The sequence below is a fragment of the Limanda limanda genome, chromosome 2, assembly GCF_963576545.1.
Source record: "Limanda limanda chromosome 2, fLimLim1.1, whole genome shotgun sequence".
In the NCBI taxonomy this organism is placed as follows: domain Eukaryota; kingdom Metazoa; phylum Chordata; class Actinopteri; order Pleuronectiformes; family Pleuronectidae; genus Limanda; species Limanda limanda.
This window is the reverse complement of record NC_083637.1, coordinates 2,651,499-2,666,840: the sequence shown is the minus strand read 5'-3', so window position 1 is coordinate 2,666,840 and position 15,342 is coordinate 2,651,499. Positions and strand designations below refer to the sequence as shown.

Genomic DNA, 15,342 nt, shown 5'->3' with positions numbered 1-15,342 from the left:
CAGGAAATGCTGTCTCTTGAATAAAAGGAGGTGGTATAAGATTTTTCTCCCGTTGTCATTTGTCCGTTCTTGTACCAGATGTAGGACAGACTGCGAGTTGGAGAACAACTGGTTTGACACTCCACATGTGACCATGAACAGTCCGCCCAACTGCAAGCTGATATTTTTGTGCTGATCACCTGGACACCTGTGTTAGTAGAGAAACACACACATCATTTTAGACAGAGCCGTCCACATAAACAAACCATAGATTCACTGTTTCCAACTGAAATGTTACCTGTGACAGACAAGGAGACTCCAGGTGAACCAGTAAAACTCCCAGTCGCGTAGTTTGTTATGAACCTGAACTGGTAAACAGCTGAGTCGCTGTCTCTCAGGTCTGTGATGGTCAGAGTGCAGACCTTGTTTCCACAGTCATACTGCACACGACCTGTGTACTCAGAGGCTTCTTTCAGATCCACAGGTTCACCATCCTGCTCTTTAGTAAACCAGAACCTTTGCTCCACTGCAACATCATGGTCATTTATTCTGGGTGGATGCCTGTAGGAGCAGCGTATTTGCACCTTCGATCCTTTTACAGCACAGATCGGAGTAGGAGTGCACGTCACTCCCCAGTCATCCTCACCCTGCACCACTGTAACCACAGCACAAACTAGAATTACCAGCCTGCTGTAGGATGCCTCCACCAACCAGAGCATTTTCAGTCTGTGTTCCTCTTTCCAGAATCATATGAGGTCACTGTGACGTTTGAGCTTTGAAATGTGATTAGTTAATCTTTTCACTTTCGGAATTCTCCAAAGACAGACTAGAAATATCATGATCGAGAGGCCAAATACAAGTTTCATGACCTCATCAGTTCATCTTTGAGTCCAAGTGATGAACATTTGTACCAAATTTGAAGAAACTCCCTCAAAGGGATCTTGAGATATTGCGTTCACAAGAATCAGACAACGAGACGACCTGAAAACAAGATGCCTGAGGTCACTGGGTGTCACCGGCACTGAGGCATAAAAATATCTAGAGACTCAGAATAACATCACCTCTACAAGAGCAGAGACTAAAGGGACATCTTCACAATAATTGTTTTGTCCAATCAATGATTCAAACTTCACAATTACTCAAAACAATTAAAGAGAAATGCAGGAAAAGCCCAAACATGAAGAAGCTGGAACCATGAGAAAGACTGGAACAATTATTCAAACACTTTTCATACAAACACGATATAACACAAAGTGCTTTCCTGTAAATGTAGATGTACCTGACACAGAAAGAAGGAAGATGACAAAGCAACTCGCTGCTTCTCTCAAACCCATCGTTGCTTCTCACGTCTCTGAGGTGAAGCCTCATCAGCAGCTAGATTCCACTCTTGATAAACAATGTTTGTCAGCCAGTCACGATGAGAGATAGAAATAGATCAGTTCAGACCTTTGCTTCCTTCCTCTTTACATCATTAACATGCACGAACAGACAAACACCAGTAAATCCCCTCCTTAAAATGAAGAAATGTTTTTTTTTTTAGAAATGATGCGTGAACTTATTCAAATATATTTCATGCAAATAACAGTGGGAGTAGTTTTGCAGCCTGACAGTGAATCAAACACTTTCTTTACTTTCTTGAGACTGGACATAAAAAAAACATGTTGAATTATTCTGTTCTTTCAACCTCATGTTAGAAGTCAGTTCCTGTTTATTAACAGCTCCAGTCCATATGACGACTGTTTGTTCTGATTAGTCTGATACGACATTAAAGCACAAGCAGAACGTGGAGAGAGATGGTTTTTGTTTCATCTGTGATTATCAGTTATCATTATTAGTGTCAGAAGAAAGAAGGACAAACGGCAGAATCACTCATGTTTGGACACAGAGATGAGACTGATGTTGCAAGTGTCTCTGGCTCCAGAGCTGAGTTAGAAACCAGGATGTGGTCATGATAAAAAAGAGCCTTGTGTTTTCTTCGTGGTTGATGAAGTTGTAAGAAACAGATATGAATCTGCTCTGACCTTCCACGGCTTCTTTTCTCTTCACATACAAGTTTTGTGGCCTTGCAACCTGAATTACAACAGCCCATCTTAAAAACTGCAAAGCAAACAAAGTGAACACAGAAATGTTTTTAAAAAAGCATGTGCACTTTATATTAAGTTAACGAGAGCAGACGACAGATCGCTAGAGAAGAAACATGGAAAACATCAGTGTTTATTCATTTATTGTTTTGTGCAAATACTTAAAAAAAGGAAATAACTTCATTTGGCAGCAAAGCAGCAGTGGTGTTCAGACAAGGGATTGTCACAGAGTCACTGGTCCCAGTAAAACCTGACGAGAGGTGACATGTCCCACACAGCAGGAACCAGGAGTTCATCAGGGTTTCTCCTGGGATCCAAATGGAGCTCAGTGACGTTTCAAATAAATCTAAATCCTTCCTATATTAAAAGTATTTACAAGGTTGGGTTCTGGACCCTGTGCAGAACCCGTCTCTCTTTTTTAATGAGTTTCATGTTCAATTCCCTCTTGTGACGCGTGTAGAACAAGGTGCATGGTGGGTGATTTCCTCAGAACTCCTGTGGAAGCTGTGCTGTGTTCCTGCAGCACTGAAGCCCGGGCTGGTTCTGGTCCTTTATGTGGAGGGCTGAGTCCGCTGGAGCCAATAGTCCGGGTACCGGACATCCAGCTTGGCGCTCCCCAGCTCCACCCCCTGGCCAGGAGGACACATAGACATTACATAATGTCTATAAAAAGGCACAAGAATGGGACAATGCCCGGGACAGAGACATTCAAGAGTAATGTGAAGGGCTCCAACTAATCTATGGAACAGTTTACCTCTTCATTTCAGAACCGCTCAGACCCTAGAAATGTTTTACTCAATGTTAAAGACCCAATCTTTCTCACTGACTTTCATTTAAAGTCGAGTTTGAGACCTAGAGTTACTGTGCAATATTTTCATTCTCAAAAATCTATGATGTCTTATTGCTTTTTCATATTCCCTGTTTCATATATATTACACTTTTTAATCTTCGTATTTTAACGCATTTTCAGAACTCTTGTCAGCTGTGGTTGTTCCTGTTACATGAATAAACTCTGTTCTCCTGAAACCGAGCCGGTCCTCGACTCACCTGCAGCTTCTCCAGGGCTCTGGCAGCCATGTTGCCGTTCTTGAAGTTGACGAAGGCACAGAAGCGTTCGTGAAGAACTCTGACGCTCTCTATCTCACCAAACCTGTAACCATGGAAACACAAAACCTCAAACCTCCGGCAGAGAAGTGTGGTTAAGACAACACTGACCAACTCTTTCACTGCTGCTGGCAGTGATAAACCTGCTGCTTCAGCTTCTACTACAAGTACTTTAACTATTAAAACACAGAAAAACTACCTCTTACCTACAAAATAACTTCTGTTCTAACTACTGTAATTCTACTGCAACAACTACTACTATCTACTGTCTTCAGTAAATACACTTTTATAACTTTAACTTTTAATGCGGAGGTACCACTATTTCTAATAACACTGTAAAACCATCTTCTTTCTAGTTAGCCAAGGTGTATATGACCTATACTCCCACCAGCCACCAGGGGGGCAATGGAGACAATTTGCTCCACTTTACAGTTTTTCTCAGTTGTTAACACACAAAAAGCGAAAATTCGGCACAATTTGCACAACATTCACTTCATGTTCCAATAGCTTGACCCAATTTGGCACTACTTCACACTCCCTTATCTCATTAGACTGACTTTCCTTCTTTACACTCTGATGTAAATTACACATCACCTTGTTGTCAAAACACTACACACAATGTTCAGTTGTTGCACACACTTCTCAAGTAAAATATCAAAGCATCAACCTACAACACACTAATACTCAAATCTCTAAACATTCAGGTCTGTTGAACGATTTGCAATCAGGACTGCGGCATAAAAGTGGCTTCAGCCTCTGTTTTGTTTGATGAACAATGGAATAGAATACAATACAGTGTGCTCACAGTATTTATATTCTGCAGGACTGAAAGAGAACCACACCGTGGAGGAAGAACACGCATTTTCACAGCCGAACAGGAGACTGAAATTGTAGATATGGTTCGTGAGAACAACGCTATCACACTCAGACAAATAAAAAACTAGGATCCTGGCTGACCATGCTACATTTAGAAACGTCCAGACCGCCAGCCTCTCTACATTAGAACGTATTCTTCATAGGAATGCCATGCAGATGAAACAAGTGAACAGGGTCCTATTCGAACGGAACACAGACTCATCAAGGAGTTACAGCGAGAGTTTGTGCTTGTTAGTACCAAACATTCAGCACTGACACGTGCATGTATTGTTCCTGTAATCCAATATTGTTCCTTTTCTACAGTGTCTCACTGTAGCCCACTGTGTTGAACTTGCATTCTCATGCTGTCTGTGTCAGTACTGTACTGTTCTCTGTGTATACCGAAATAAACCTTTTTTTTGCTGCATATTTGTGTGCTGTTTTATGTTTGACTATGAAAAAAGTAGGCCTACACTGAGTCAGTTTACAAAAGAAGAAATGGCTAATTCTCCAGTCATTGTCATTCATATGGTGTGTTCCATTTCGATGATTGTGTTTTCAATTTTGCACTTCAGTGTGCTGTAAATGCTTGGAAGTGTGCAAGCAAATGCTTAGTTGTGTGTACTCAATAAATGGTACGTGTGTGTCATTTGAAAATATGGCTGTGTGTACCAAATGAAAACACGAGTTCCATTTTGTGAACAGTGAAGAGATTTGATGGCAAAGAGTCATCTTGCAAAGGGAGTGTGAGGTTTAGCATTTTGTGTGTGAGGTTTTGAGTTTTCTGTGTGCATTTTTGAGAAAGCCGTTATTGTTTTGAAAAACGTGTGTTAACAATTGTGAAAAACTGTAAGAGAGCCGTCCTGTCGTCCATCTTTAGTTACAGTCGAAAAACAATCAGCAGGTTTCTGTTGAGACATTACATTGACTTACACTATATTGACAAAAGTATTGGGACACACTTCTTAATCAGTGAATTCACTGTAGGTGTAGGTGTCCCAATACCTTTGTCCATTTAGTGTACTCTAACCAGAATAGTTACTTCTTGCCTAACCTTAATCTAAACCTAACCTTAAAATGTCACCTTACAGTATATAACACAACATCAGAACAACGTGGATCACACACACATGCACACATATTGATTTTACGTTTTGAAGATCTCCCGGAGGTCTTTCTCTGTAACTTCTAGTGTAATGTTCCCAACCCACAGAGAGGGACAGTTCCTGGAAAACAGAGGAGGAAAAGAACATAGGAAAGAAGGAGGTGGAGATGGGGGGGTGAGGAGAAAGTCATGGATCACAGGAGATCAAAATGTGGGAGAGAGTGATACATAAAAAAATCCTCATCTTCACTACCCACAGAGGAGACTGTGCTTATTCTACATTGTACAAGACATTTATGAATAGAAATACAGTTAGAATCTTCTTCACATCTAAAGGACGATGGTGTGATTATGAGTATTGTTCATAACCATAAAACTTACCCACTCTTCTCCTGCAGAGATGTTTGCTTCAGTGCTGAAGAGGAAACAGAAAATAGATGATGTCAGTGAGACGTATTTAAAAGGTTCATTACTGTGGTCTGCTGCAGTTTACACATTTTTCTCTATCTGGAACATTATGAAGCATAGACATCTTCTAAAAAATCTATTTGAAGTGTATCTGACTTTTTATTTTGGGACAAAAACCGTCCACTAACACGGTTTTAAGGCCTATACAGCAGCTGACCACCAGGGGGCTTCACTTTTAGGAGCTTACATGTCTTCATCATGTCTGTTGGGGAAGGCCCAGTGATCTGAGTTTTCAACAAAGGCCCATAAAACTTGAGGCCTAAACGCGATCCTGAGACCAGCCCTAGAGTTTCCTGGGTGTCGACACCCCAACCCCCCCCAGCAGCAGGCCCTGGTGGGAGATGCTGCAATCAGCTCTGCTGAGACCTAAATGAAACCTGAGACGTCCACTGAGGGCGAAGCCCGCCCCTGGTGGCCAAATCCTGACATCTCAATTGGCTGATGGCCACACTGACCCTTGACCCCTCCTCCAGGGGGCCGGTGCTCTTTGAGAAGGTACAAAGGTGCTGAGCTCACAGAAATCAATCTCTTTTACTCTGATGCTGACGCTGCAACTGGACCCCCCCGGGGTCCTACTAGTCATCCCAGCAAATTTAAGGAGGGAATGACTAACACTCTCTTTGTCCTCTTTCCACTTTGCTCAAGTCGTATCCAGACCCTCCAGGGGCCTAACTACACGACTCAGTAACTAAGGAGGTGATTAGACGGCCGAACCAGGAAATCACTTGCGGGACGAGTGAGACACGGACTTTACTATTCTTCTTTTTCCACACGAGCTACAACGGCTACAAGCAGCTGCACATCCCTGAAGAAGAAGGACGACGTCCGCTTGGGGCTGAGTGGTTAAATCACTGTTAACTTATCTCCGGCGTGTTTTAAGAGCTTCTTTGAACTCTCCTCGCATGTTTTCTCTCTCTCTTCGCTCTCTCTTTCTCTTCTCCTGAACTGGTTTACACAAACGTTCCGATCTGTATATACAGTTCATGTCATATAGTTAAATCTATATTTAAAGGGCCTGAATGCATCTTGCCGCCATTTTGACTCCAAAGCTAAACTAGAACAAAGAACCCTTTTGTTCTACCTCCTCCTTTGTGTCTCACACGTGGTCCGGCGGCCATTGGAGAATATTCATCTCTAGACCCGCCCTCAATTCTGGCTCTAAATTCATAACGAATCCGCCATTTTGTCTTGTAGTTTTAAGCCTAATGACTCCTTGAGTCATTGTCGGCCTCCATCTTAGATGTGACACACACACACACACACACACACACACACACACACACACACACACACACACACACACACATTGATAGACACAGACAGATACACACACACACAGAGACACATAGATGGACCAGAGGTTACATGTGTGTTCTAAATTGTGATAAATGCTGCTGCTGTTGTGATCTTTGAAATATTGGAGTTTGTTAAGATGAAGAATCATTAAATAACACTAATTTTATTTCACATACGCACACATAGACACACACACACACAGAGAGACACTTTGACACAGACACACACACACACACAGAGACAGACATACATAGGTAGACCGCAGGTTTTACATGTATTTTCTGAATTGTGATGTGCTGCTGCTGTGGTTATCTTTGAAATATTGGAGTTTGTTAATGATGAATCATTAAATAGCTATAGCTATATTAACTATATTTCCCCTTTCTTTAATAAATGCTTTTGTAATTAAAGTATCTGTAGTCTGTGATTATTTGTGCATATGTGTGTGAATACAGCTGGATTATGATTGCCTGTGCTCAAACTTAGAAGCCTTCACTGTTTATTAAGTAATCGTTAATATTAACTATTAAGATTATTAATTTAACCAATATCATATGAGACTGATATTTATAGCTTGATTTCGTTGGTCCCTGTAACCAGGGTGGTGCCCCTTTACGATAAGTTATGGCCTTATCATTTTTTAAATTATTTTTAATAAATAATCTTTTATTATTTTAATAATCATATTTCATGATTATTAATAATTAGCCAACGTCAAGTCTACTCCTATTGCACGACTAAAAAGGTGCCCCTGTGAGGCTGTATCATAATACTGTGTACAATAATCCAGATTTTTTTTTTTCCAGAAATTGATTTTTTTTGAAAAATTTAAAAAAAAATCGAAAAATTTACTTTTTTTTTCTCCCTTTTCAAAACTTTTTTTTTCTCATTTTGAATTGATCATGATTAGTTGTTAAAGAAGAAAATAATTCTGGAAATTTATTCTTTTTTGCAAATTTTTTTTTTTAATTCATTTGAACCTTTGCCAAACCGGTATACCAGTTCCTTGTGTATCCGTAATTGGTTGCTTATAGCATATCAGTGGTTGTGTCATCTTAATGCACAATAATTATAATTAATTTTTGAAGAGAGACATAGGTTTGGAAACTAATTTCTCTTTGAATTTTCTTTATTCTTAATTCCCTTTGGTAAGCAGACTGTTGTGTAACTATGGTTGGTTGCTGACTGCGTTTCAGTAGTTGGTAATTTTTATAGGAGATTTTCTGCATGCTTTTTGGTCTTAAGGAGACAAACTAGATTTGAGAGACTAGTTTTGAGGAGACTAGTTGTTGAACAACTAGGTCTTAAGGATTGAGCCACCGAGCTATCCTTCATTGCTACTATATAGACACAGGGTGAAGCTCACCTGTGCATCTTGTTGTGTAGTGTTAATTAAGCGTTTTACCCGTTTTTATCCAAGCGAGCTTGAGCAGTCCGCCAGGTGTCTTTTCGCACTCAGAAGATGAGTAGCATGTATCACCATTGGGCAAGTGCTCCCTCAGGACCAGACGTCCTATCAGAGACTGTAGCCAGTCTGATTAATTTTTCTAATGATGCGGTGAGTGAGTTGAGAGAGTATGATTTAAGTACCTGCGATCGTAAGATCAAGAACTGTCCATGCACTCATCAACCCCACTGGCCCGCATCCGAAAATACCCCATGCTCTGGGTCAACTGACACTCCTCTACCAGCAGAGAGCCAAGCTGCAGGCCCAAGAACATGCGAAGGCGCTCAGAGCCATGCAAGCAGCATGTCGAGCGGAGCAGGAGAAAAACTCCCACCTGCGGCACATCATCGAGACCCGCAAAGAACAGGACCAGGCGGTGCAGGAGCATGCGCAGGTCAAAGGTCAGCAGAAAGGGGGGCACAGTCAAACAGAGCTGCCCCCCCCTCAATCCCTGATGACAGGGCCAGAGGCCCGAGGAGCAGAGGGCTGCAGATCACCAGAAAGAACAAGGAGAACAAGGCCAGGAGCAGCCAGGTAGGAGGAGCACACAGGACCACACGTGGAAAACTGAGCCAGACCCCCCCCCACAGAACAAAGAACCCTTTTGTTCTACCTCCTCCTTTGTGTCTCACACGTGGTCCGGCGGCCATTGGAGATTATTCATCTCTAGACCCGCCCTCAATTCTGGCTCTAAATTCATAACGAATCCGCCATTTTGTTTTGTAGTTTTAAGCCTAATGACTCCTTGAGTCATTGTTGGCCTCCATCTTAGATGTGACGTCACCACGTGACTGCGTCATCGCCACTCCCCCTCTTCTCACACACACACACACACACACACACACACACACACACACACACACACACACACACACACACACACACACACACACACACACACACACACACACACACACACACACACATTGATAGACACAGACAGAGACACACAGGGCCGGCCCTGGCAATGTTGGCGCCCTAGGCGGGATTTCAGAATGGCGCCCCCCCCAACATACACACGCAAATTGTCATGCATCCCCAAGAACTTTTGGACTGTATACAGATGCACACACAGGCAGACAAAATTCTAAGCTATAAAAAATAATAAAAATATATAATAAAAATATAAAAAGTCTCAAATCACCTGTACTGACAGCATATCATGTCATGTTGACAAAAATAAACATTAATGATGTCCACAATTGGGGTGATTCTACCTCTATATTGTTCTTTCTTCTCCTCCCCTACTTTGCTGCGCTTTCTGAATCGTGCACCTGATAATTTAATCCTTTTTTGACTCATCTTCAACTCTTACCACAGTCTAACACCAGGTCGGTACTAGGCCGCACAGAAAGAATAAACATTTTACATGTTTTCTGTTTTATCTATTATCTGGTAATTTTTCAAAATAAAACCGTTTTATTTTGAAAAATTACCAGATAATAGATAAAACAGAAAGAATAAACATTTTACATGTTTTCTGTTTTATCTATTATCTGGTAATTTTTCAAAATAAAACCGTTTTATTTTGAAAAATTACCGGATTCTCTGCGTTATGAATCTTGCTTTATGCATGTCAAGACGCTTGTCTCGGTCACGTCACTTTTTCGCTGAACACAAACCAGCACGGTATTTGTCGGACCCATTTGTCAACAAACCAGGTGAATCCAGCAGGTCTGGTTAAGAAGAAGATCAGCTGCTGGAGATCGCAAATGACGGCGGCCTTAAAAATATAAACAACTCTGCCGGTGTCCTGGATTAAAGTCACGGCAGATTACCCTGAGATCGCCACAACAGCACTAACAACTCTGTTGCCATTTCCGACATCATAACTGTAGTGACATGACATCGGTGGAATTAGTTTTAATTAACGAATTAATGTTTATCTTAAATAACAAAGCAACCTCTCCAAAGTGCACAGAAGCGCGTCGTGTGCGTAATGGAGCTTTGGGATCCGTTCGTCTCCGTCTTGCTGGTAACTTACCACGCAATAATTAATTTGAGGCCGCATATTAACAATTCGTTAATTTCGTTAAATAAATAAAAAATCTACCGATGTCACCAGAGTCCGTACCAGAGGGACTCCGTAGTGAGGCTAACGAACTCATTTAAATTTCAGTAATTGTAACTGCGTTACTTGATTTAAAAAAAAATACTTCGTTACATGCTGGTTACCGCTAAAAGTAGTGGAATTACAGTAACTTGTTACACTCCAAACACTGGGATTAAGTACATAATTGAAGATGGGGACATTTTTATCATGTGGCGGCAATAAACAGGGAAATTAAACTCCAGGAGAACAGCGGAGAAATCGAAAGTATGGGATGTATATTTAATCATGTATATAATATATCACTTATGTTATATCGTTTGAAATATATCAATTTTCAATATGTTTTCCGGCCCGATTTGCTCGCAGCGAGCGAAAAAAATAGAACAGACCCCGAAACCATCACTGCAGATTGCGAGCGGCCGCGGCGCTGCCGGTGCGAACAGCCCAATTATTTAACATGGGCGCGGAAAGGAAGCGGACAGCTTTCGCGGCGCTTCTATCTCCGGTGCGTCCCCGGGTTTAGAAGATGATGTTGTGATGTGAATGTATTGGTTTATATTGCATGTGTCACGTCATGATAAATCAGTTCCTTGTGCCGCCCTCTTGGCATTTTGCGCCCTAGGCAACCGCCTACTTCGCCTATGCCAGGAGCCGCCCCTGGAGACACACACACACAGAGACACATAGATGGACCAGAGGTTACACGTGTGTTCTAAATTGTGATAAATGCTGCTGCTGTTGTGATCTTTGAAATATTGGAGTTTGTTAAGATGATGAATCATTAAATAACACTAACTTTATTTCACATACACACACATAGACACACACACACATAGAGACACTTTGACACAGACACAGACACACACACACACACACACAGACAGACATACATAGGTAGACCGCAGGTTTTACATGTATTTTCTAAGTGCTGCTGCTGTGGTTATCTTTGAAATATTGGAGTTAGTTAAAATGATGAATCATTAAATAACATTAACTATATTTCCCCTTTCTTTAATAAATGCTTTTGTAATTAAAGTATCTGTAGTCTGTGATTATTTGTGCATATGTGTGTGAATACAGCTGGATTATGATTGCCTGTGCTCGAACTTAGAAGCCTTCACTGTTTATTAAGTAATCGTTAATATTAAACTATTAAGATTATTAATTTGACCAATATCATATGAGACTGATTTTTATAGCTTGATTTCGTTGGTCCGTGTAACCAGGGTGGTGCCCCCCTACGATAAGTTATGGCCTTATCATTTTTTTAATTATTTTTAATAAATAATCTTTTATTATTTTAATAATCATATTTCATGATTATTAATAATTAGCCAACGTCAAGTTTACTCCTATTGCACAACATGTCATATAGTCCATTGAATTAACTTTAACATCATATTAACATTGTAAACAGCTGGTTCATGGATGGACCCCCCCAATAGGAAACGAAGAGCAGTGCTGCCTCCAGTGGACAGGTGTGGTACTGCATCTTACCTTTGGCCTCAGAGGACTTGAGGACGCCTTGAACCGTGGTGAACTTCTCCAGCAGCAGTTTACTCTGCTCCTCCTCAAAACCCATATCCTACAGTACAGAGGACAAACATTATTTTAAAACTGAAACAAAAGATTCCTCATGTATTAACCTTTAAAAATATATATATATATGTTTACTGATCTTCTACGACTCATTTGAATTCACAGCTTAAAGAATTTGGCCACATTGATTCCTGATCATGTCCGATTGTTGGAAGAGCAATAATGTCTCGTTCACACCTGAACTTAGTGCTGACTGCTTGTGATTGAATGGCTGGGGCCAGAATGTTAAAACCGGGTCTGAACGGGTTCAGGGACAGTTCAGATTACTTGAATTCATAAACTGTTAAAGTTGTCGTGAAAGAGGAAGTCGAGGTGTTGGTCTCTTGTGCAGTTCTCACCATGAGCTGCAGAACCCGACAGCTGACGAGTTTACTGGACGCCTCGTCAATGTGCTGATCCAACTTTAACACCTGCACCATGGCCTTCTCCGCCTCTTTGTACCGCTGCAACGTGACACGCACACACACACACACACACACACACACACACACACACACACACACACACACACACACACACACACACACACACACACACACACACGGGGTGGAGCATTACAAAGAGCTTCAGGACACTGCACACCAACACATAACCTGCACCCAATCGACAGTACTACCTGTCAATCACACTGTGGTACCCCCCCCCCCCCCCCCATACATCATGTGCTTTATGGTCTGTTTGACTCTAAATGATCATAATTTACTAAATGAACATCAGTTGTTTGAAGAAGACTTGAAATTAGAGATTGAGTCATAAACTCCTTCATGTTTACTGACGTTATGAAGTGAGAAGCAGAGTCACTTTCTCAATGACTTATAGAAGCTACCAGAGGACCCCTGCTGGTCAGTAGAGAGAATACAGGGAACAGGCACTTTTCAGACCCAGACTTAACGTCCATTTATATACACAGTCTATGCTTGAACAGCAGGTGCTGACCTTTAACTCCATCAAAGCACTACCCTTACGGAAGAATCCCTTCGGCCAATCGGGAGCCAGCTCGATTGACCTCTGAGCGTCCTTGAGGGCGGCGCCGTGCCGCCCCAGACACAAGTTACAGTGAGAGCGATTGCCGTAGAACCTGAGAGACGAGAGAAAGACACGTTGAGATACAGACAGAGTTTGTCTTTCTCTAAAGTGAACGTGCTGGACGTCCTGGTTAGTGACGTTTAGTTGGGGTCAGAGGTCACAGCTCAGCTCACCTGTGGTCCTTAGGGTCACAGTAGATGGCTTCTGTAAACATGTGGACTGCCTGGCTGTACCAGCCCCGCCCAAACATCTCAATGCCCTGTTCTGGATATTGAACACACACACATACACACACACATACACACACACATTATTTAATACAGAGCATCTGCAGATGTTGAGTATGATCGACTACGAGTCTAAATGTTGATTCAAATGTCCTCTGATAGACCCTAATGAAGCTGTAGCCGGTGAAATCCGCCCCCTAGTGTTCAACACAGGGTCATTTATTTCCTGACAGATTAATAGAGATGTGGTTTTGTGGAAAATGCTCCTGGAGCCGTATCGGGACCAACACAGCTGCTTTAAGATTGATGGTTAAAGTAGGATTCTGTTTATTAAAGCTCTGAAAGGTGAGGAAAACACTGGGATTTATTTATCTGTAAGGTCCTCATCAGTCCCTTAGTCCCTCAAGCTGTTCTATGTTTAATTTATATATTTACTTAGAATTCAAATTATGGGTTTTACTCTTATTTGTGTTTTCTAGGCGTATAGGAAACAGTGCGTCGAAAACGTACACGGAGGCACATTACAGACCAAATAATACTGCAGGGGAGGAGTTTCATCACAGAAGTTGCCGTAGGAATGAATTAACTTCTGGTTGACTCGCATACGAACACAGAGCTATGTGGAAACAAGGTGTTAACTCGGAGCCCAACAGGATTAATTCCCACAGAGGGCGCTGTTGCTCAGTAAAAGTAGCAAATGTAAATTCACCTGTCAGAGACTCTCCCTTCCTCTTCATCTCTTCTGTGTCCTCGCCCTGCAGTCACAGGAGTTTCAGTGTTTTAATCTGTTTCCACCGATTGATAATTTACAATAAGATCTTCGGGGGGGTCTGGGGCCATGTGTGGTCCTATGTGCTCCTCCTACCTGGCTGCTCCTGGCCTTGTTCTCCTTGTTCTTTGTGGTGATCTGCAGCCCTCTGCTCCTCGGGCCTTTGAGTTTGATGTGGCTGGCGGCATTAGCCACGAATGCGCTGCTGACGTCCAGCTCTGGCTCCTGCATCACAGACACAGAAAGACACGGAGCTCAGTACAGCAGAGTGTGTGTGATCACTGTGGAGGACACAGGAGGACGCCTGGGCCTGAACCCTGAAACGACCCAGGATACGTCACATGGACGGAATTCAGATCACATTTAATCACAGACACATTAAATATCCTTTAAATATTATAATGTCACAATTATTCATTAGATGTATAAATAGGACAAGACCTTTATATTTGTTGACTTGTCTACTTTACATTATCCATCATGTTGTTGTTGAAACCCCCCTCCAGAAAATTATTATTGGTCACTTCCATTTGACATTGATATAAAATCTTTGAGCTGTTCTAATATAAGTTACAACTAATTAATATTTGTAATATTTACTGTTCAGTTTGATAGAGAGAGAGCCGAGCAGAGGAGTCAGTGTGTGTGTGTGTGTGTGTGTGTGTGTGTGTGTGTGTGTGTGTGTGTGTGTGTTTGTGTGTGTGTGTTTGTGTGTTTGTGTGTTTGTGTGTGTTTGTGTGTGTGTGTGTGTGTGTGTATGTGTGTTTGTGTTTGTGTGTGTTTACCAGAACTAGGTTCGTGTTTGTGGTTGTTTGTATTTTTGTGACATGCACTAAGTTTCTGTCCTCTAACCAAGTGGGTGGTGGCTTTTATTTTGAAAATCCAGCCTCTAGTCACACTGGCCCATGAGGTCTTATCATGAACTGTATGTTTCTATTCAGTAGTGTCACTGTGTGACTGTGTCACCTGATCAACAGGAAGACAGCGAGGAGGACGACCACCAGGAGAAGAGCTGTGGTTGTTCCAGTCACTGCTGATTTCCAAGCACCTGGAGAAATCACACAATGGAAGAACAGGGAATGTTGCAGGATGTTTGACTCGGAGCTGAAGTCAATGCACAGCTCCAGAACCTCTAAAGGTGTTAGGACTTCACATGACTCACCTGCTCCAACAGTCAGATGTAAGGTGGTGTTACTACGTCCGTGTGTGTTCTGGGCCTCACACTGATACTTTCCACTATGTTCAGCTGTGATATCAGCAGTGGCGATTTTAGCCTGAAATTTCTGGTGGGGCAATTTTGTATGACGTCATGTCACCGTCACAAAAATAGAGG

General features: G+C 41.9%; 1 protein-coding gene across 1 annotated transcript; it reads right to left on the bottom strand.

The window, feature by feature from the left end:
- Window positions 1–2,611: 2,611 nt before the first annotated feature.
- On the bottom strand, window positions 2,612–14,240 carry LOC132997946 (tetratricopeptide repeat protein 31-like). The gene is made up of 10 exons (XM_061067502.1): window positions 14,106–14,240; window positions 13,950–13,995; window positions 13,187–13,277; window positions 12,924–13,065; window positions 12,326–12,430; window positions 11,886–11,973; window positions 8,545–8,572; window positions 5,171–5,245; window positions 3,108–3,210; window positions 2,612–2,689 (listed from the first exon to the last, which is right to left on the bottom strand). The coding sequence occupies exons 1-10, from the start codon at window positions 14,238–14,240 to the stop codon at window positions 2,612–2,614; spliced, it is 891 nt and encodes a 296-aa protein (XP_060923485.1).
- Window positions 14,241–15,342: the final 1,102 nt, after the last annotated feature.